At 37.4% G+C, this 23,712-nt stretch overlaps 1 protein-coding gene across 2 annotated transcripts in view; it reads left to right on the top strand.

The window, feature by feature from the left end:
• The window catches only part of YY1 (YY1 transcription factor), a 36,966-nt gene that overhangs the window by 6,146 nt on the left and 7,108 nt on the right, over positions 1-23,712 (top strand). The window contains exons 2-3 of one of the 2 annotated variants that reach the window (XM_021007329.2): positions 3,728-3,802; positions 19,801-19,963. In XM_021007329.2, the coding sequence (XP_020862988.1) occupies positions 3,728-3,802; positions 19,801-19,963 (238 nt within the window). The remainder of the gene's footprint in view (positions 1-3,727; positions 3,803-19,800; positions 19,964-23,712) is intronic. The other variant, XM_021007330.2, reaches the window with a different exon arrangement.

Raw genomic sequence — 23,712 nt, 5'->3', positions numbered from 1 at the left:
TGATATTACATAGCTAAACCCACATCCTTTGCCTCTGGGGGTGTGTGTGTGACAGATGCACACTCTGAGAGTATAGAATATGTTTAAAGAAATTATTTTTCATTTGGGGGGTGGGGGGAGGAAATCAGGGTTAAGTGACTTGCCCAGGGTACACAGCTAGTATCATATGTCTGAGGTTGGATTTGAACTCAGGTGCTCCTGACTTCAGGGCTGGTGCTCTATCCACTGTACCACCTACCTGCCCCTGACTTTTCATTTTCCAAAGAAAGTACCTGAGGTCAAATCTTTTCTTAAAGGAAAAAACTACTACCATTGACTTCATATTTATTGAAAGCTGATTAAATCTGACCTCTCACATCAACAGCAAAGAATTTGAGTTCTGAATGAAAAGCAGTAGGGAAAAATAAATGTGACAAATGGAGAGGAGGCTACAAATTATAGATCTGTTAAAAAATATTGTCATCTAATCACTTCAACATTCTATTTTGTTGTACCCCTTATTGTGCTTTCCTTTTCACTTAGCTGAGCTATGTATCACTAAGCTATGTGAACGCTGGTGTTCAAATATGCCAGGAGTTTTAGTTCCTATAACATCTGTCCAAAAATCCCTTGTGGAGGAAAATTCAGTCAGCTACAAGATACAGATTTCTTACCATCTAAAGAGGGTTTCCTAGATAGTAGTAAGGTTATTTGATATCCAAGCCAGTTGCTAGAATTAATGCTTGCCTTCTCGAAGGCTTTAGCCTAGGACTGGTATTTTAGACCTTGGTAGAAATTGGTTCAACAAGTCAGAAGCAAAGTAAATTAAAGGACTGAGGCCCCTTAAATTCTTATCCATCTGAGCCACTCTTTAGAGGGATAGTATTGAAAGAGGATCAATTTCACTTCCTAAGAAAATGAAAACTGAAAAATAAAATTTTGTAACTTCAAAATTTCAAAATTTAGATAAATATAAAACTAAACAGATCTTTAATTGAATGTTTAAAATAAATTATGAGTTACTTCATCAGATTGAATTGTACAGTTGGTTAAAATGTTGACGAGAAAAGTTGACTATCCCCTAATATTTAGGATATATATCCAGTGCTGTAAATAAAGTTTTTTAGATTCCTTTTTTTTGTTTGTTTTTAAATTTGGGAGCCAGTGATACACTGGAAAGAGCTTTAAATTTGGAGTCAGACCTGGATTATTAGAATATTGGCTCTGCTACCTGTTTGGCCTTGGACAAGTCACTTGGCCTCTCTGGGCTCCCTTTTCTCCAGTTAGAGGACCTCTAAATTTGATTTCGTAAGCTCTAATTTTATGATACATTTTATTTAGGTATAAGTCTGAAATGCCAGTTAAATGCGTAACTTAAATTGAACCAAATGTTAAACTGAAGGAACTTTCACTCTGGTAGCAAGGGGGAGGCATTTCTGGAGGGGAAATGGATTTAGATAAGGCTGGAATCAAACAACTCAATTGAAATAGATTGGAAGTTGGCTCTGAGACCTGAGTTCAAATTCCCCCATGTCACACAGCACTTGTGTATTATCTTAGGTAAGCCATGTGACCTCTCAGCTTCAGTCTCCTCTTGTAAAATGGGGCTGTTGGGAGTAGATGGACTCAGTGGACCCTTTTGGATCTAAATCTGTTATGCTAATATATTTTATGAGGAGTCACAGTGGCATTAGAACCCATGGGTTCTTAAGTGTATAATTGAATAATTGAGTGCATAGTTTCTTTTTGTTTGTTTTTTAAATATCTGATGAATTCTATCAGAGGGTATATTTGAAATGTATTGATATAATCATTACCTCTTCACTTCAGGAAAACCCAGAGAGTGCTGACCTAGGAGTCAGAAGAAGTGGGTCCTATGGCCAGCTCTTATAACCTAAAAGATCACCTAACCTTTTGAGATCTTAGTTCTTCTCTCTGAATTAAGGTTATTGGATCTTTGAGGTGTTCACCAACCACAAAGTGAAGGTGGCAGATTGATAACCTGTTTAATTTGTTTAAATTGCAGACACACACACACACACACACACACACACACACACACACACACACACACACACACACACACACACACACACACACACACACACCCCTACCCCTCTCCCCTTAGCAGCATGATTTGTCCAGAATGTTATTGGGAGGACTATTAAACAAGTTTTCAGCTCTTCCTGGGAGCTTCTAATTGGTTTAGAGGGAGAGGAGTCCCTATTCACCCAGTACAGAATTCCAGAATCCCTTCAACTCTATATGATCTGGGAGAACACATATACGTGTGAATTGCAGGTACTGAGAAAACTGGAAACTGTTTTGTTTCCTGGATAAGCAGAATTATATGCCTTCTGATCCTTTGTTGGTACTGTGTTGCTGTAGCTTGGTTTGTTTGGGTGTTTTTTGTTTTGTTTTTTTGTTTTGTTTTTTTCTCAATTGGTTAACTCTCTGAATTGACTTGAATGCTATGTTGTGTTCTTGATTATTAAAAAAAAGAGGGGACAGCTAAATGATTATTTAATGCAAGAACCTATTTTTGCACCTATCAATTCCATTAGACATTTACTAAAGATATATTATGTGCAAGGGCTAGTTGTTGCTAGGAATACAGAAATATAATCCAGATCCTGCTCTCAAGTAGCTTGTAATCTCATGGGGGTAGAAGAGAGGATGTACACAGGTCACCATAATACAAGGAGAATGAGAAGTGCAGAAGAGAGGTTCAGGCAAAGGAAAAGAGGAGGAACGAATTTTCAGCTGGGGACCAGGTGCTCTCTTTTCACAGACCCTGAGTTGGAAAAGATCTCAGAGGCCTTTCTGGTCCTATCCTTACCTTTAACAAGGATCCTCCTCCACAATATACCTGACCAGTATGCTCATCCCACCTTTTTTATTTCATTCAACAAGCACTTAATGTAAAGTACTGGGGACCAACAGATCTGTTCTCCTGCCCACCAGGAGCTTTCATTTTAATTTGGAGAAAGAACTGTAAACAGTTAAACCTACACAAAATGATTTTAGTGGAAGGGAACACTAACAATTGAGGGTTTAAAGACATCCAGTGAAAGAGAACCTGTTATTCCAAGGCCATCTAGTTACACTTTGGAATATTACTAATTGTTGGGATGCTTTTCTTTACAGGAAACAGAAACTGCTTAGAGTTTCTATTCTCTAGGTCCAAGCAGAAATAAGTCTAATCCCTCTTCAACATTATAGCTCTTCACATACTTGAAGACAGCTATCATATTTCCCCCTGAAACTTCTCATCTCCTGGTTAAAACATCCCCAGTTCCTTCAACTAGTAGTCCTTATGTAACATATTCTTGAGGCCCTTCACCATCCAGGTTACCTTTTTTTGGATGTTCTATAACTTAATCATTGTCGTTAAATGTGACCCTCAGAACTGAGCAGTCCTCTTGCCTGGTCTGTTGTAAAAGCCTTACTGGTCTCCCCACCCTTTTCAATCCTTAACCTTAGATCCTTACCAAAGTAATGTTTGTAATGTGGTCTGCCTGATCATTATACTCCCTTACTCAGATCTGTTCAGTGGCTCCTTGTTGCCTTTAGAATAAAATGTAAACTTTTTATGCTAGTTTCACAATGCTCCACAAAATGGCCCCAAGCTTAGTTTCTAGCCTTATTTCCCACTATTATCCTTCATGTACTCTATGTTCCAGCCAAACTGGACTAATAGCCATTTCATGGTCTCATCTTGCCCTTTTCCACCTCTTCATTTGCACAGGCCATACCCCATGCCTGGAACAGACTCCCTCCACATCTCCGTCTGCTGAAATCCTTCTCTTCCTTCAAGACTCAGGTCTGGTTGTCAACTCCTTCCGTGAAGTCTTTCTTGTTTTCTCTACCCACCCTCCCCCTCCCCTGTTCCTGTCTATAGCTAGAAGTGATCTCTCCTACACACTCAACACATTTTAACTTGTATTAGCTAGTAAGGACAGAAATACAATATTTTGTTCTCTCTCAGTTTATTCAATAAGATTGACAATCTTGTGTCAAGTGTTAGCATAGCTTTTAAAAAATTTTACAACATTAATTTAAGCCACAAAGCATTTGCAACAGTGATTTGTGTTCGAGTCACTAGTGTAAGATAAGGCTTTAGACATTGTCCTAAATGTTTATAAACATCAATTGATGGTTGTATATATTGAACATCTAGTTTTTTCATGGCACTGTTAGCCACTGTGGGAGATGCAAAGACAAAAAACTCATAACCTCTCTTAGAACTTAATTTATTTGAAGAGACAAGCTATACTCCAAAAAGTAACTAACAATACAAGAGTTAAACTGTACATACAAGAAGCCACACAGGTAGTACAAAATTAATATATGGTGTCCTATAAGTGTTGCCAGTTATTGGTAGAGAGAAGTTAAGGTAATCCAGAAATTGCTTGATTTTGAAATGGGGTTTTGTATTTATTTGCACGTTTAAAAATTCTTTTGGTGTCTTTTGTTTTTACATCACCTTTGTTTCCAAATATATCCTTCTTCCCTACCAGCCAGTCCTTGAAACAAAGAATAATGGGGGTGATTAGGGAAGCAGTTCAGCAAAATTAACCAACAACTGAGTTGAAATGTGCAACATGTAACCCCTAATCTCCCCAACCTTTACCAAGAAGGGAGAGGGAAGTAAATCTCATCTTTTTTTAGGGCCAAGCTTATTACCCAGCAGATTCAGCTTTTTGTTCTTTCCATTTATATTGTTGTCATTGTATATATTGTTTTCCTGATTCTCATTATTATTAAAGAGGATCATACATGTAGAGCTAGAAGGGATCTTAAGCCATCTAGTTTCACTCTTAAGTTCTTGCTGTGCTTTTCTAAATTTTTCATATTCATTGTTTCTTATGCCACAATTATATTCGTCGTGATCACATTGCAGTTTATTTAACCATTCCCCAATTGATAAACAAATTAGTCATCTTTTTTTAGGTTAATTTCAAATTGCTTTCCAGAATGGTTTGGACATATTTACAACTCTGTCAGCTCTGTTAATTTCCCTGCATTTCTACAGCCCATCCAGCATTGACTGTCTCTGTTCATTGTCATCTTTGACAGTTTTCTGTGTGTGAGATGAAACTTAAGGGTTGCGTTTCTCTTACTAATGATTGGGAACAATCTTTATATGGTTAATAGTTTGCAATTCTTATTTGAGAACTGTTTTTCATATCCATTTGTCTTATGTTCGTAAGAGTTGCCTAGATATCTTGGATTTTAGACCCATATCAGAAATACTATTTGCATTTGAATATTCTGGAACTTAACAGAATATTCAGATTTTCTGAGACTTTTCTTCAAATGACAGGTGTTATTTAGGATAGTAGAGAGAGGACTGGCCTTGTAGTCAGGAAGACCTGGGTTCAAGTTCTATTTCAGACACTTGCCCATGAGCAAGTCATTCAACTTTATTATCTTCCTCCAAACCCATGCCTCATCCTAACCATCTTTCTGTCGAGGATATCACCATCCACCATCTTTCCAGTCACCTAATTTTACAACCTCTTAGTCATCCTCCACTCTTCCTTCTCCCTCAATTCCCCCCCCACATCAATTTTGTCAGTTCTACTTACATAGCATCTCTTGCATCTATACTCTTTATTCATACATGTGCCACCCAGATTCAAGCCCTTGTAAATTGTCCCCTGAAGCAATAATTTCTATCTATCCGGTCTCTCCCTTCTCCAATCCATCCTTGACACAAGTGTTAAATTTGGTAAAAACCAAAAGCATACGTCTGCATAGTCCCTGATCAAGAAGATTTAGTAGCTTCCCTTTTTTTTTCTAGGATAAAATACAGATTTGTCAGGCACTTAAAGACCTTCATAATCTTGCTGTAATCTGTCTTTCCAGAGTAATGTTACATCATACCTCACACTCTATGGTTCAGCCAAACTGGCCTGCTTCTTCCTATATACATATTCCATCTCTTAGTTTGTGGCTTTGCGCAAACTGTCTCCCTAGGCTTGTTATGTACCTGCCCCTCACCTCTGCCTCATGGAATCACTAGTTTGCTTCAAGGCTCAGCTTCAAGTGTCACTTCCTACAAAAGACCTTTTGGGAACTCCCTCGAATTTTTTTTCATATTTTTTGGTATTGATTTATCTGCACTGCACATTTTTACCCAGTATAATGTGAGTTCCTTCAGGGCAAGGACTGTGTTCTTTTGTCTGTGTTTCTTCAGCTTTGCACGTAAAATAGGCACTTATGAAATGCTTGTTGAATGAAGTGTGCTCTGCAATTCCCTATAGTTTTGTTACAGACCAGTCTTCTTTAGATGTCTGGAGTCTCCATATCAAGAGTTCCCTATACTGATAAATACGTCCTCATGAAAATAACAGCTTGAAAACAGGACAAAACTAGGGGAAAGAGTGGAGATTTCCAGTTTCCCCTGGAAGTGCCATAGGGCTTCAAGGGAGATTGCTGTGAAGTGTGATTGTCAGCAAGGATTTCCCCAGGGAGGTTAGATTTTGAATAAATAGAATGAAAGAGAAAGAATTTTTGGGTTGAGGGCATGAGCTATATGAAGAACATTAGGGTTAAGAGGAAGGTGTCAACAAAATTCAATTAAAGTTTTATCAAAAGAAATGTATAGTCCCCTCAAAGCACTTAAAATCCTCTGCAGATGACAGAAATGGAATGACAGTGCTATGAGAGATTGATTGAAGGGAAAGAAAGATCACTTCTAGCAGAAGTGGAACAGGGAAGGTTTTGTGGGAAGGTGCACAAGAACTGAGCCTTGAATGGAAGGATTTTAATAATAATCCTTTTTTACATCTCATACCTTTCCCTAAATGTCCGCCTTACAACAAAGAAGTTAAAGGACACATAAACCAAGGTCAGCGTATATGAGGTATTCCACACCCATAACCCTCTACTTTTTCAAAGAAGGAAGGGAAGCACATTCTCATTTCTTTGAGAGCCAGGCATTTAATTTTGGGGGGTTTTTGCTGTTAACTTTTTTATTTAATTGTTTCTACTTTTACTTCACTTTGCATCAGTTTATATAGTCTTCCCCTACTTCTGTGTTCTTCATATTCATTGTTTCTGTCATCTCAGTAATTGTCCATTCATGTACAGCAGTTTATTTAACCATTTCCTGGTTGATGGGCATCTGCTTTCTTTCCATTTCTTTGCTACAACAAAAAAATGCTCTTAATATTGTGGTAATTACAGTTTTTATCTTTGACCTCCTTAGATTAATACTCCTTGGTCAAGAGGAAATGGACATTTGCAATTCCTTTTTTTTTTTTAACTTCCCCTTTTTGGGGAGGCAGTTGGGGTTAAGGGAGTTGCCCAGGGTCACACAGCTAATAAATGTCAAGTCTCTGAGGCCAGATTTGAACTCGGGTCCTCCTGACTCCAAAGCCAGAGCTCTATTGACTAAGCCACCTAGTTGCTCCCTGCAAGTACATTCTTTGTGTGAATGAAAGGATTTTAACAGGTGGAGATCTCTCAGAGTTCATTTCAGATAGGGATGACATGTAAATAAAGGCACAGGAGCTTTAGATTTGGAAGAGACTATTTTGCAGTTGAGGGAAAGGCCCTAGAACTGGAAACATAGTATGAGCCATCAATTAGGGAATGGCTGAACAAATTGTATCTGAATGCAGGATTTTATTACAGTATAAAGAACAGTGAATACGAAGAGTTCAGATACACATGGGAAGATCTGTATAATCTAGTAATGAAATTAACAAAAGCAAATCAATTTATGATGACTATGGCAGTATAAACAGTATTAAAACACAGTGATCAGTTGTCATGTCCGAAGATCATACATTGAGAACTGGAAGGCCAAGGATAATCCAACCCTTACCTCTCCTGCCCCATTTACAAACGAAAAACTGGCCCAATGACAGTGTGACTCAGCCAGGGTCACACAGTGAGTAGTTGAGATGGTACTATTGGTGAGATGTTTCCTTCCTGTTTAGTGGTCTTTTGTTCAGTCATGTCTAACTTTTCGTGGCTCCATTTATGGTTTTATCAGAGTTACTGAAGTGGTTTGCCATTTCCTTCTCCAGCTCATTTTACGGATGAGGAACTCTGGCCAGCAAGGTGAACTGACTTGCCCAGGGTCACACAGCTAGTAAATAACTGAAGCCAGATTTGCTCTCTATCCACTATACAACCTAGGTGCAATGGCCTAGCATACAAAATGAGGCAGATAATTGTTGATAAGTTGTTTTTATTATTGTTGTTAGTGTTACGCTTATTTATTATAAAGGAAGAGGAGGGGAATGTCGACATGACAATGGTGCAAAAATTTTTTTTCGTCGAAACGTTCCCCCTCTCTCCCTCAAGGGGAGGCCCCCAGAGAGATTAATTGAATCATTTGAGACCTCCAAATAAATAGAAGAGCCCTTACTTCAGATACTTACGTGCTTTTCCACTATACTCACAATGAGTAATTGAAAAGAGAGGATAAGAATAGAGAGAAGTAAGCACCTCCAGTTTGGCTAGAAAGACCAGAAAGCTAGTAGGGCTTTGGTTGCCAGGTTTGAGAAGTTAGTACTTTATTGGGGTGGAGGTGGGAAGTTTGGAGCCATCATTAAAGATGTCTGAGCAGGTGAGTTATATTAGACTTCTGCTTTAGGATAATTACTTTGGCAACATGTGAAGGTTGTGCTAGAGAGGGTATGATTCTGAAGTAATGATGTTGTAAGATATGGTGTTAGCTGGGGAAGTAGAAAGGAAAGGGATAGATTCTGGAAAGTAATGTGGGGAATTATAATGTGTTCTAGGTTCAGTATGGAAATGCTAAAAATTAGAAATGAGTTATCCATTTATGCCTACTCTATTTATCCTGCCTCCTTTTCAATAATTTCATTGTCCATTGGTAGTTTGGCCACAGATTAGACCATTACTGATGAGGCCAGCTACAGAGAACAAATTGTTCATGGCTACAGGCCATAAAGGGAGTTAACCCCAGTGCACCCGTATCTATCTCAGAAATGTAACAGAATGCATGAGTTCATGAAATCTAGTGACTTTGTTAAGGTGACTCAAAGTACATGTCCTGTGTTGGAGGGCAGAGTTTGCTCTATACTATATTCATCGTTGTCTTGGTTCAGAAGCTATCTGAATGGTTTTCCATTAGGCATACAATAAATGTGAGGGCATATCTATCCATTTAAGTGCATCGATCTGGTTCAAGTATAACAAGAGTCCCCAAAATGTCTATTTTTACCCCAGTGGGTCATGGTAGAAACATTAGTTGTAGAATCAGTGGAAATCAGAAAATTTGAATTCTCAGCCTTTGTTGCCAGCCATAAAACTGGAAGAAGTCAAATATGCCTGGTTCATGGTGCCTTCTTAATCTGCTTGTTGGTTGACTGAAAAAGTAGCTCAAAAAGAAAACTTAATTTGCTGTGTCCCAAGTTTGTTAAGCATGATTTGTAGACTAAGAAACCTGTGGTAGGAGAGGTTAAGTGACTTGCCCCAAGTGATCACAAGTAGTAATACTAATTAGATATTACTGTAAGGAGGAGACTAACCAAGATGGTAGGAAGGAGGAAGATATATAGAAAGCTCAGATCCATTATACTCTTCAACTAATAAAACAAGTATCTAAAAAGAATGCCAGACTGAATAGTGATCAGGAATTCTACAGTGAGTCATCTTTCTAATTCAAAATCATAAATTCCTCCTACTGGCAGGTGACCAGAGTGGGAACTATGGCACAGAGGTGGGCTGGGATCAGGCTATAAATCCCCAAGAAATAAAATTTTAAAAGAGGAGAGTAATTCCAGAACACCTAAGAGCAAAACCTCAAAGAAAAATACACTTAGGCACAAGACCAATTTTAATTCCTAGAAGACATGATATACAAGTTATTTTAAATCAGTTTTTAAGAAAAATATAAATGAAGTGAGAGCTTTGAAGGACACTTGGGGCAAAAAATCAACAGTTCAGCATAAGAAGTTCAAAACCTTGCCCCAAATGACAGACTCCTTGAAAACTAAATAGAATCAAACGAAAGTTGATTATTCTATAAGTCATTAAGAAATGGTAGAGTCAGAAGACTGGAAAAAAAAATAGAAGAAAGCAAACAGTGTCTCATAGCAGAAACAAACTGACCTGGAAAATAGATCTTCAAGGAGAGGTAATTTTAAGAATCATTGTTTTACCTAAAAGCTGTGACCAAAAGAAAAAAAAAAAGCTCAGGTGTATTTCTAGAAACTATGAAGATAGCCTCTACCTGTAACCTCCTGAAAGAAATCTCAACATCCAGGTCAAATTAAAAAAATGCTGTAAGCAGCTAGGAAAAAAAGAGTTCAAGTACTGAGAAACTACAGTCAAGATCACACAAGCTTTAGCAGCTGCTACATTAAAAGAACAGAGTATGGAATAAGCTATACATGAAGGCATGATGATGGTAGCTGACATGTAGCGCAGTGTGCAAGGCACTGTATTAAGTGCTTTACAATTGTTACCTAATTTGATCCTTGCAACAATGTTGGGAGATAGGTGGTATTATTATCCCCATTTTACAAATGAGGAAACTGAGGCAAACGGGTTGAGTGACCTGCCCAGGATCACATGGCTAGTGAGTATTTGAGGTTGGATTTGTTCGTAGGTCTTCCGACTCCAGGACCAGCATTCTCCCCACTGCACCATGAAATTTACAGCGAAGAATAAATTACGCAGAAATTTTTAATATAATTCTGCAGAGGGGAGAATGGTCTTAAATGAGACATCTTCCAAAACATTCCCAATGAAAAGACCAAGTTGAATAGAAACTTTGAAATACAAACACTGAGATTAAAGAGGAATATAAAAAGATAAATGGAAGCAATCAGAAAAGACTTTGTAAGAAGTGTTTGCATTCCAATGAAAATATAAGCATCCTATGAAAACAAATGTCAGCAGAAGTCACAGAGGGAATTGGTTAAGATGGATGGATTGGGAGTAATTTGTGTATTTTCATCTTAGGGCAAGTAGAAGTCTACATAAACAGTCAGATGTTACTTAAACTTCACTTTTAACTCAGTAAAGTAAGAACCAGAAGAATAATTTGTACTGTTTTTTAAAACTGAAAAATAATTTTGAAAGATTTTTTTTAAAAATATCCATTGAAATGATTAACCATAGGGGCAGCTAGGTGGTGCAGTGGAGAGAGCACTGGCCTTGGAGTCAGGAGGACCTGAGTTCAAATTTAGCCTCAGACACTTCACACTTAACTAGCTGTATGACCTTGGGCAAGTCACTTAACCCCTATTGCCTCACCAAAAAGCCAAAAAAAAGAAAGAATGATTGACCATGTTTTCAAAAGACCCAAGGGCTAGAATGCTGCTTACTAAGAGGTGATAGGCAAGCAAGAGTGAAATTTGCATTTTTGGACATAGCCAATGTGGGAGGTTATTTTGCTTGACTATGCACATTTTTTGCAGTAATTTTGTTTTTCAAAAATGTGTTCAGTTTGTTAACAAAAATAGATACTGCTTATTGTCTGCCTAGAAATAATTCATTCAGGTTACTTTATTACTGTTAGTATATAATTTCTTTAAAGGGAACTTTAAATTTGAGTAGTTGTCAAGGAGCTCCATGTTCCTCAGCAAAGTGTTTCATTGGGAAGTGAAGTGAGCTTGCAATCATCAACCAGTAGAGAAGGTAGTAATACATAAGAAGCAAGTTGAAAGAGAAGAGACAAAATTTCTTAAAGTGTAAGATAATATGACCTTATTCAAAATGAAATTAAGTGGACAGCTGCAAATGAAACAGAATGGGGATAGGTAGGAGAGGATTTATAAACGTGGTTCTAGGATTGTGGCTTAGAAAATCTTATAAGCACTGGTTCTAGAAACAGAAGACTGCGGTTCTAATACGAATGTGCTGTATGTTTAACTTGTTTAAGTTATTTAGCTTCCCTGGATCTCAGTTTCTTTAGCTATAAAATGAAGAATCTCTTCAGATGATTCTTTAGGTCCCTTCCATACCCAGAGCTATTATCCTAAATCATGTGCTTCTGGTAGACTCTTCCTTGTCGTATTTCACATATTTAGTATTAAGAATGTCTTAAAAACTAGATGTGTGTTATAGAAAGATAAAGACATCAAATTAGAGTTAATATGGATATTGGGGAATATTGTATTCTATCCATAATAAAAATAGCTCATATAACATTTTAAATCATTTTCCAACAGGGCAGTGCGCCAAGCATTGACTAAATAAAGCCAGTCGTCTTTGTCAACAGGTACCAGTTATCGTTGACCTTAAGTGTCTGAATAGTTGGTTCAAAGTTTAGTATCAAATAACAGTTTTGGGAAATAAATAAGCTCCTGCTATTCCATAAACAGAGCACAGTGTTGGCACAAAAAGATGATAAATGCCCTTCCCTCAAGATGTTTGTAATTTTTTCTTTTTTAAAGTTTTATTGATGCCTGTCTTCCACAGTCATGTCTGGGCTATGCACATTGAGGGCCCTCCCTTACAACAAAGGAAACCAGAACCAGCATATCTATCTACAATTTATAAGATGCTCACAATCTCTAATGGGGAAAAAAATGTGCAGGTACATAGCTATAACTGCACTTTGCTTTTTATAAAGAGAAAGGTAATAACTGGGAAAAGATTGAAGGATGGAGAGACATCTCTTCATAGAGATGATGATATCTGAAGTGATTCTTAAAATACTTATAAAGATGATTTATTGTCATAGAATGCCTTACTTTTTATAAGGTGTTTTGTACATCTTACTATGCTCTTGTAAGATACAGTGTTGTACTGGGACGAAGTAAAATAATTTTTTGGACACGCAAACCTTACGGTTTATTACATCTTTTTTAAAATGGTAATATGCAATAATATTTTTGCTGCAAAAAAATTCCTTTATATGATGTGACTTTGAGTTCACAACATTTTAATTTGTTCAATTCTTCATCATCAAACTTTATTTTGGACACAGTGCTGTCAAAGCATATTTATCCATCTCAGGTAAATTTCTTAACCTTTAGTGATGTGTGACATGGTATAAAGCAGAGCTTCCCAAACTTATTTGGCCTACTGCCCCCTTTTTTAAAAAATTGCTCGGTGGGCGCCCCCCTCCCCCACCAGAAATCTCCTTTCTTTAACCCTTTAATGGTTTTTTTTTAATTTGCATCATTTCAAAAGTATATATTTTAAAAATTTAAGGCATCTTAAATTTAATAATTTAATATAAATTTGTGGAGTTTTTCCTGCATTGAAATTTTGATGATGTCGGATTGCGTCATGTAACATACTATTGTATTGTAAACAAGTCATTAGACGCACATATTCCTGCCAATGTATGCTGGATTTCTCTACAGTTTGCAACACTCTCTGCCCATATTAGCTTGTTAAGACTTGTTGATGGATTTGACCACTGGTGGTTATAACTTGCATTTTGTGTGTTTGGAAAATAATGTAATCGCTATGACTTTAACTCTGTTACACAAGAGATGAAACATGTTCAAATGGTTTTTCAGAATTTTCCTTCAGCACCCCTCAATTGCACCCAAGGCTACTATCACCTCAAGATTGGTCCAGCACCCCACGGGGGCAGTGTCCCCCACTTTGGGAACCAATAGCTTTATACTATCAAGTTAGGTTGTAGTATTCCATCTCTCTTTGGGAATTCTGCTTCTCAGTATACAATATATTTATCAGATTATCATTCACAAGGGATAACACTTTCAGGCTCACTGGGATAAACAAATCCCCAAAACATTTTCTTGATGTGAATATTTTCTAGTCTGAAGATGACATGGGTTGTTTTTCTTTTTTTCATTTTCTAGTATTCCAGTCTTTGTGTTGTCTTATGAGTATTTTTTTCATAGCAGTAATCAACAATTACTGCTCTTCTTTTTGCTCTTCCAACTTCAAGAAGTCTATGCCACACAAGAATCAGTAATAACTGCTCCATCTGCCCAGTCTTTCTGAAGGTCGTTGCTTGTTTTCTGAGGATTAATTATACTCTTTTGCAACAACAAAGTTTGTCAGTACTTGGTGCTTGACCATAAGCCTTTGTGCTTCAGAGCAACTGATCAATCCTATTTGATTGTGGACTTGAATGAGACTTTGAAACGCTTGACTTTGCCACACCATTAGCTGCTGCAGTATCTCTAATAGTCATTGAAGTGTGCTGTTTAAGAGTTATATAACTTTTGCACATTTCATTGGAATGATGTTTAAAAAAAACAACACAACACCACAACAAAAGAGCAATGAAACATATATGGCACAAAATCTAGCATTGAAATGACCAAAAACTAATTAAAGGTAGAGAAATCATGTTAATCCAAGTCCTGGCTAAGTCAGATCATCTCAGCCTGATGTCAGTAGATGTGACTGTTGCTGTCAAAAAATGAAGCCGTATCAAAATTATTGGTGGTCCCAAGTAATTTGCATGCCATCATAGTTACTATAGGTATTAAGAAGATAGCTTCAACCTGTCATTTCACTGATTAGGAAAACTCAAACTAGTGCGGCTAATCTGCAGCTTAGTGTCTTAGATAGCTGCTTTAAAAAAAAAACTGCGGCTGCTAGGTGGTGCAGTGGATAGAGCTCTGGCCTTGGAGTCAGGAGGACCTGAGTTCAAATGTGGCCTCAGACACCTGTCACTTACTAGCTGTGTGACCCTGGGCAAGTCATTTAACCCCAATTGCCGCAACAAAAAACTAATAGGTTCGTACCAGAGGTGGGACTTGAATTCAAGTCTTTCTGGCTTTTTTATATCTGGCTTTCTTTCCTCTGTCCCATAGCTGCTTCTCACTGCTGGTGTTATCCTTATTTTGCAGAAATGTTCATTGAGGCTGGAAAAGGTTGTGATTTGCCCATTGTCACTTAGTGTTTGAAGTGGGGTTTGAAGACAGATCTTCCTGAGTAGTCAGAAGATAATTACATTTTAAGCAGGAGAGATGTGTGAACAAAAGGATGGAGACAGTGCAGGAACAATATACTGGGACTGGTCTAGTTTAACTGGATTGAATAATACCAGAAATTAGAAAAGGGGGGGTTGAATCATATTGTGAAGGGCTTCAGAAGCCAGGATCAGGATTGAAGGTGTTGGCTCATTGAAGATATGCGGGTGGGAAGATAATTAGGGTAACAAAAATCAAGGGCAGCTTTAACAAAGAAATTCTTGCTAAGACTGGAGAGGGCCCATAGTGCCTCTTGACTGACTTGTTTCAGTAGCTCTCTCTTTGTTCTCCTTTCCTCTGATTTATCCCCTTTTCCACTTGGTTCCTCCACATAGTTGCCCTTGGCAGCAAAGTGATTCCTAAAGTTCTTGGGTGACTATATCTGTCACTCCTGCCAAAGAATTTCCAATGGCTCTCTTTTGCCCCTGGGACCAAATACAAAACCTCCATTTCCAGGCTTATTACACATTACTCCCTTTCAGTCACCCTACTGTCCAGCCAAAATGACCTACTTGCTATCTCTCACACACAAACCATTCCTTCTGTCTTTGTGCAGGTTGTCCCTCATGCTTATAATGTACTCCTTCCTCGGCTTCAACTTTTAGACACCTTAGCTCATTTCAGAAACCACCTCCTATATGAGGTGAGGCCTTCTTTGATTTTCTTCCCTTCCCCCCTCACAAAAATAAAAAAGTTACTTTATATTTTTTTACTGAATAAATAAATATACACACACACACACACATACATACACACACACACACATATACATATATATATATATATTGCATCTTCTGGAATGTAAAATACCTTAAGGCCAGAGACTTTACCTTTGTATACCAACTTCTGTCACTGTGCCCAAGATGTTTCAGATGTGTAATAAATATCTATATGTAGTTGATAAGAAGATTGCCCTGTATCGGTGAGAGCCCAGTGAAGTTAACATAAATTTATAATGGAACCTGTCAACTCCTTAGAGGGGTTATATTATCCAGAATTCCAGACCACATCTTCTGCCTTGGCCCTGTTTAACAGTTTGAAGAACTTTATTAGGCACATCATTTTAGTTTTCTGAGCTTCAATTTACTTATCTGTAAAACAGTCTTGCAATACCTTCCTGAGAAGATTGTTTTGTGGATCCCATTTGTATGTGTATTTTTAGTATTGGCATATGTATACACTTTTTTGGTAGAGGAATTTTTCATCTATGGCCTTGGCATAACTTTATCTATAGAAAGGTATTGTAGTACTCAAATGAGTTTGTGGCCTTATTACGGTGGATTTGTTCCTTCTAGTGATTCAAATCAAATCCCATCTATGTTGGGTGAAAGAATATAACACCAAATATACAATTCATTCCCATTTGACTGATTTTTTTATGAATTTGTATAGCTTTAGAGTTTATGATAGATGGATATTGATAAGTACTTCATTATTGCCATCTTTTTTACTCTGATTATAGACATTAAAATTTCATTATAATTCACATCTATTAAACCTAAAGTGCACATCCTGTTTTTTCTAAAGCTTGAATTCTGTGAATTCCTTAGTACTAGGATATGTAAAATATTATGTTCATTAACAGCACATTAGTACATCTCGTGTTTGCTTTAGGGAGCTGGGAATTAGGAAGAAAAACATAAATTATGTAAAGGAAAAGGATTTGGAATTTTTATGACCGACCATATGAAATATGAATCTAATGGTTCCTTCCATCTTAAAGCTAGCTGAGGTTTAAACAGTTTTAGACAGATGTTTCTATCCTGTTGTTAATATACCTGTTGGAAAATTAATTTCTTTCCCTTGGCAACCAGTCCCTTTGCTTAACATCCATCAGGAGATATCAAATAAAAAGCATTAATGCTACCATTTAATCCATTTTCTTATACAGTGCCTATTACATGTCCAGTTAAGTCCTTTAAACTTTTCTGGTTCAAATTATCTAGGTTCTTTTTGGGCTTGTAAAAGCACTTACCTCATTTGGACCTCACAATTCAGTGGTACAGCTAGAATCATGCATTACCACCCCTATCTTATAGATGAGAAGAAAACTGAGATGGTTGTGACTGGTTATACCATTTAGTCCATTTCTCATTTTGTTTATTTTCATACTCTACTCATCTTCGTGACCTACTTTTGACCTACCCTTTCTCCCATGTCTCCATGGCCATTTCTCTTTGATGTGCATATGATGACAGTGATTACCTGACACGTGCTGGGAATAATTTGAGGTTTATCTCACTATTCTCTTTATTCCAGTAATGTGAGAGTCAGATGTTACCACGAGTCAATTGGGGGAGGAAGAGATAAGTTGTTGTGAAGAAATTTGCTCCTTTTTCCCTCAAACTTCCACAGTTAAGATGTGTCCTTTTGTGGTGTGAGGTAGAGGAATGAGAAGAGGTGGGTGTTAGCCATTACCGGGCTTTTCCTACACCACAATCAGGCTCCTCCCCAAAATGAGAGTTTAGAATGAACATAGTTGTTTTGTTTGTGGGTGTGGCTTTTTTGTTGTTGTTGTTTGTTTTGTTTTCTAGCTGTAGGCACACTTGCTAGGAACTAAAACCAATACAATTTAAGCTCTTTGGTGTATAACAGGTGTTTTGCTTCAGTGCTTAGAGATCAGGAGTAAAGATAAGTTGGATAAGGAAGAAGGGGACCCCAAAGTAGCATTCTGAATTGTTATCTACTATTATTAGGGAATTTTCCTATAAAAACCACTTTATACATGGAGAACAATATGGCATAGTAGAAAAGAAACTTGGAAATGTATGTTCATATTCATGAATCTTTTACTTAATTTTGGTCGGCATACTTATTAATACCTTTCTTGGCCTCGGTTTTTTAGCTGTAAAATGGGGATATTTTCTTTAACTTCATTCCTCCTATGTAAAATTTCTAAACCTTAAAGTACATTATAAATGGAAGCTTTATTAGTTACATTTATAACTCTTTGAATAATTTTTTTATACAGATATTTACACTCAGCTTAATATTCTTAATTCGTTGTCCTTGGTAGCAAAAGAATAAACTTGGGACTGTGTATGTGCTTTTAGGTGCATGGGCCAGCTACAACAATGCAGTGAGTTTGGAGGTAACATTTCTATGGGAGAAAGTTGCTTTGCTGTGGAAAGGAGACTGTTTTTAAGTTAAGGACTTTGAAAGAAAAAGTGTCAGTAGGTTTGTAGGGGAAGAATATTCTAAGAAAGGGGAGCACAAAAGTAGATAGGGCATGGGGTCAAAGAACTGTTCATAAATGGTCCACTATTGGGGTTGCCTATAGAGTATATGAAGAGAAGGCTAAAAGAGTAGGTTAAAACTAGATTTTGAATTATTTTGATTGGCAGACTGAATTGTAGAGGTTTTCCCCCCAGTAGGGAATAGAAATCACTGAAATTTCTACTAATCATATAAGTTATAAGATTATTTTGGTAGCGATGTGAAGGATGTATTGGCAAATGTGAGACTTGAAGGGGGGGGAGGGAAGGTTTTTTGGATACTGCTGCAGTTACTAGAGACAGATAAGGGAAGATTTGAAGATTTCACAATTAGTTGGATAAAAATGGGGGGGGAGAGAAAAGTTAGAAATAACTTGAGGTTTTAAGCCTACATAAGGATGACAGTGCCACAACTGCAAATAAGTTTGGAGACAAAATCAAGAAAAAAGGCTAGTGTGGCTGAAGTAGAACCCCTGTGATTATATGCTTCCTTAGTGGGTATAACTTTCCACTAATTCCAAATACAAGAGCTCTTTGGAAGATGCAGAAGACATTTGGGATTGGATAGATAGGATGGGGCCACATTCAAGGTAGGGGAGCCTTGGAGATAGGTTTTTGTTTGGTTATCTTCTAAAACAAAGGCATCATGGATCATGGCAGATACAGAGAATGAGAATGCCTCGGAGCCTGGAAGACTTGGGTCTGGTCCCTGGCGTGCTGGCTATGTGGGCAAGTGACTGAACTTTTCAGTGCTTTAGGCAATTTTCTTAAACTCAGAAGCTGTTGACCTAAATTGATAGAGTGAGTTTCCTCACTAGTAGTTCCCTATAATCAATGAAATTATGGGTCTAGTCTCTATCCTTTTGGGTTTTTTTTTTTTTTGCACAGGGAAGTGGTTCTACTACAGTTTCTGCTTTAAAGATTATTAAGGAAAGTGTTTTTGTAGAACTTAAAGAACCTTGCAGTTAATTTTCCAAGAAGGAGAGGAAAGATGTGAGAGATTTCAAGGAGATTTTGCAATACTTGGTGACTGTGCATAGAAGATAATGGGGAGGAAAGGTGATGTGGGTTTTGAATGTGTTGGATTTGGATTTATTTATGGCAAGATATTCCACATGCAGATGTCCTACAAGCAGTTGATTATTATAAGTTGTTATGCTACTTAAAGGGAGGAAGAGAGTCTTCTTTCTCAGCTCCCAAGCCTGAAATGTATCTCTCATAGACTAAAATATGATTTAAATTGTAGTCGTCGTATGTATATTCATCATTCCTGTTCCCTGTCCCCCACTCTCAGTCATCTCTGGGTATCTGTAAGCTTCTTGAGGGTAAGGACGGTTTTATTTTACCCATCTTTACATCCCACACAGTTGATATTACAGTGCCTTATATATAATGTTAGTACATTATTAACTTAAAAGTTCAAGAAGAAGATTTCGTATTATGAAAATTAAAGAAAGGGAATTTTTAAAGGTGGGGATAAGATGGTCATCATAATTGAGAGGCAGACATTTTAAGAGTCGGGGTGGGGGGGTTATTGAAAACCTGGTTGGGGAGGAGGTAGTGTAGTTTCAGTAGAGGAAAGAGATGACTACAAGAGTTTAATATAAAGTCTAGAGTTGGTTGCTTTAACTTTGAGAAGTTAAAGCAGTTTTAACTGAATCTACACATCTTTATAAATCCTAGGGTAATCTCATAATGTGTTTCAGATGATAAAAAAGATATTGACCATGAGACAGTGGTGGAAGAACAGATCATTGGAGAGAATTCACCTCCTGATTATTCTGAGTACATGACAGGCAAGAAACTTCCTCCTGGAGGAATACCTGGCATTGACCTCTCAGATCCTAAGCAACTGGCTGAATTTGCTAGGTAAGTCACAAGAATTGCAATACCTCTTGCCCTCCCCTCCTCTTCCCCCCCCCTTTTATAATTTAGACATTACTCTTGGGGTTATAGTCAGCCATACTATTTACTGTGCCTTAGTCGCCATTGTGGTTTCTATTATTTTACTAGGAAAAATTTGAGAACAAAAGTGGTCAGTTATTTAAGCAAGTGTGCTAATGTGTATGGCAGCATTTTGGATCCTTTGAGGCCACAGAATGGAGGAAAATTTCTCCCTTATAGAAACCAAAAATCATCCTTTACCACATCAACTCTGCTATTTTAATTCTGAATTTTGAAAGCATAGTAGACTAGGGTTTAGAAGACTTGGGTCACAGTCCCTTATCTGTTAACTAATCTAGGGGGTTATTCTACCATTCTGTGCCTTGGTAAGGCATTAAATTCGAGAATGTTTTGGTCAGATCAGTAAGCGGGTGTAGCTTGCTTACTGCCTGACACAAGCAGTTGGCTGGGAATCTCTAGGTAAGTAACTGGTAAAAGGTAAGGAGAGATCTAGACCGTCGTCCATATACAAAGGCTCTTGCCTCAGATGCTAGCTACCTGGTCTTATCACATGACCTCCAGCCTTCAGTTTCTTTATCTGCAAAATGAGGATGGTAGCACCTGCTTCTCAGGGTTGTTGTGAGGATGAAATGACACAAAGCACTTTGCAAACCTTGAATATTACATAAAGGATATTTAGCAAGTAATATAGGGTACGGAAAGAGCACTGTATTTAGAGTCAGGACCTAGTCCAGGGCATGGGAACCTGTGGCCTTGAAGACACATGTGGCCCTCTAGGTCCTCAAGGACCATATGTGTTCTTGAGGCTACTGGTTCCCCACCCCTGACTAGTCTCTAATTAATACTTGCTGAACTTCAGTTTCTTCAGCTTCAAATAAAGATAACTTCCCATATCTACCTTAACGGTTTGTCATAAGACAATCTCAGTTAATATGCTTTGCAAACTCTTAAAGGGTTCAAACATGTTGATTATTACCACTTAACTGTGGAGAAGCTCGATGGAGCAAGAAGGCATAGTATATAGTCAGAGGTTATTTGAGCTTCAAAGTTGATGTTGGAGCCTGTTAGTCTTTACTGTGGTTTAGCTATATACGTTAGCACTTTGTCTCAGCCCAGTGAATTGGTAACGAAATTTTGGTTAATTGACACTTAGGGGAACTAGAAAGTACTGTTGTTAACATATGGTGGTGGTGATATGACTTCTTGATTCCTTCCACAAGCATCATCAGGTAAGTTGAACTGACTTGCCTTAACCAATGGTAATCAAATATAGTACCTTGCACCTTGCCGCAAGACGCTATTGAAGAGCGCTAGTGTAGTATGTATTGAAGTGCACATGGTTTCTTTGAGCATTTTACAAGCATTACTCTTCCACATTATGATAGTAGGTAGGCATAAAACAAGTTTAAAGCTATCACATTATAAAGACATCTGAAAATTTTTTCTTGAACCTGGTGGGAGGGAGTTAAAAGAGAGGCTCCTATATTTCTAGATTGGTTTATAGAACCTTCCTTAAAACTCCTGGTTAAAAGTGATCTTCCTCTCTGGGGAACTCAGCATAGCCCTTCGATTATATATCTGTGTCCTGTTTGTTTTTCTGCCTTCTGGTATTAACTGCCTATTATGTTGTAAGCTGAGACTGGTCTTAATAATCTACATATCACCCTTAGCACCTAGGATTTGTGTATGATAATAATTCAATAAATTCTTGTTGGAATGATAAGTGAATCATATAAGTATATAAATTATACTTATGTATTAGAATTATCTAGATGCATTCTGAAACAATTGGTAATACCATTGATTATAGAAAACAATTACTAATTGATCCAGGCAAAGTGATGAATAAACACTTCTTGCTTAGATCTTTAGGTTCTAATTCAGAGGTCATTCTTATAACTAGTATGGGGATGGGAGATAGTCAGCGTTTAGAATTGTGCTATTGATGACTGTGGTGGAAATAGTTATGACCTTTTAAGAGACCTAGCATGATAGTAACATTTTATAGCTTACAGATTGGTTTTCCTTAAAATCATATGTGGGAAGGCAGAACTAATGTTATCTATTTTACAGATGGGGAAACTAAGGCACAAAATGGTGAATGGACTGATCTGTTGATAGGTAGCAGTACCAGTACTCAAAGAAATGTCTTCTGATTCTAAGTCTAGTGCTCTTAATCTCTAACGTTATCATAGAGACAAGTGAAGGTGTCTGATCAGTGGTAGAGACTTGATTGAGGACTGAATTGCTCCCTTTGGGAAAAATTGCCAGACAACAAATTTATTTGGGCCTATTCTGCCTCCCTGTTCCACCCCATCCTCCATCTCCACCTGCTGTGTAGTGCCTTTGTGCTTTGGCACACCATGTTGCTTTCCATAAACTACCCATGCTCCAAAATTGTCTTTTGTTTTCGAGTGGAGTTGAGGGGAAATGGGGGATTGTATACTTAAGACTCGTTTAAGCCGAAAAGAAAGTAGTCAGATGATCTAATTAAAAGTGATTCATATTGAGAAGTTTATGACCAATGGGAACTTAATTGGTGTATCTTGAGCCAGAACAACTTCTTCGCAGTAAAAAATATTTTTAAAATTGGGAAGGGAGGGAGAGGTTAAATATCTTTAGCGAATTCTGGCCCTTGGTTTGCCCTTAATTTAGTTTAAGTAATTTGTATTAATTTTTGGCACAACCCACTGCAAAAGTTTGTGTTCTGAGCATCCACCCAGGCAGTTTACAGATTGATAGCAAGTAATATTTTTTATTATGTTAAATACAGACCCTGCCTACTTTCACATAATTGTACATTAGATCAGATTAAGTGTTTTAAGAGTATAAGTCTTTAATTAAGAGCAACCCCTTAATTAAAGGTATGTTTCACTATATATCTTGGTTTCTGGAATGATTTGATCATCAGTCCCTTTATCAAATATTTCATCAAAAGCAATGTCATTCTTTCTATAAATCAGTGGTAAGTTCTACAAGAACTTTTGGCCTACTAAAATGGTCCAAGGAGTTCCAGAATGTTCGTAGAATCTCAGGGCTAGGAGGGATCTTAGAAGTCATCTAACCTAATAGAATATAGCTTATCAAGGGCAGAGACTGTAATTTTTTATCACTGATTTCTTGCCTTCTAGTGGGCACTTAGTCATTGCTTTATTGGATTGAGTTTAGCACAGTACAAAACCTGAAGCAGGAATCACTTGACATCCCCACCAGACTGCCCCGCTACATTTGCTTGAAGGTCTCCAGTGATTTGAAACTCGGTGTATCAAAAGGCAGCCCATTGTACTTCTAGACATCTCAGATTGTTAGGGAAGGTCTGTAATGCTATTTTTTTAAAAAAATCTAATTTCCTGTATAGTCCATCCTACTTGTCTCATAAAGTAAGTATAGTGAGACTGAGATCAGTGACAATATGTGACAACATAATCAAAAGACGTGAAATAGTGATATTCCCACTAACTCCTCATTCTTTTCCCAGGCTTGAACTTCTTTCTAAAATGTCTTCTCATGATATTGTGATTCTAGAAACTTTTATAGTGTAAATTAAACTTAGTTCCATTTCCCTGGCATAAAGATGACCCTTTTTTGCAGCTTTAACTGTGTTTGTTTCAAGAAGCCAACTTTCCCAGAAGAGCAATACATACAATTTAATGGAGGAGAAATGTTCCGTTTTAAGTTCATTTTAAAAATTTTGGTTGGATTTCCCTTCCTCA

Source organism: Phascolarctos cinereus, unplaced genomic scaffold (genome assembly GCF_003287225.1).
Source record: "Phascolarctos cinereus isolate Bilbo 61053 unplaced genomic scaffold, phaCin_HiC Scaffold_2;HRSCAF=192, whole genome shotgun sequence".
Lineage (NCBI taxonomy): Eukaryota > Metazoa > Chordata > Mammalia > Diprotodontia > Phascolarctidae > Phascolarctos > Phascolarctos cinereus.
The sequence above is the reverse complement of the archived record's forward strand: the minus strand, read 5'-3'. Positions and strand labels throughout refer to the sequence as shown.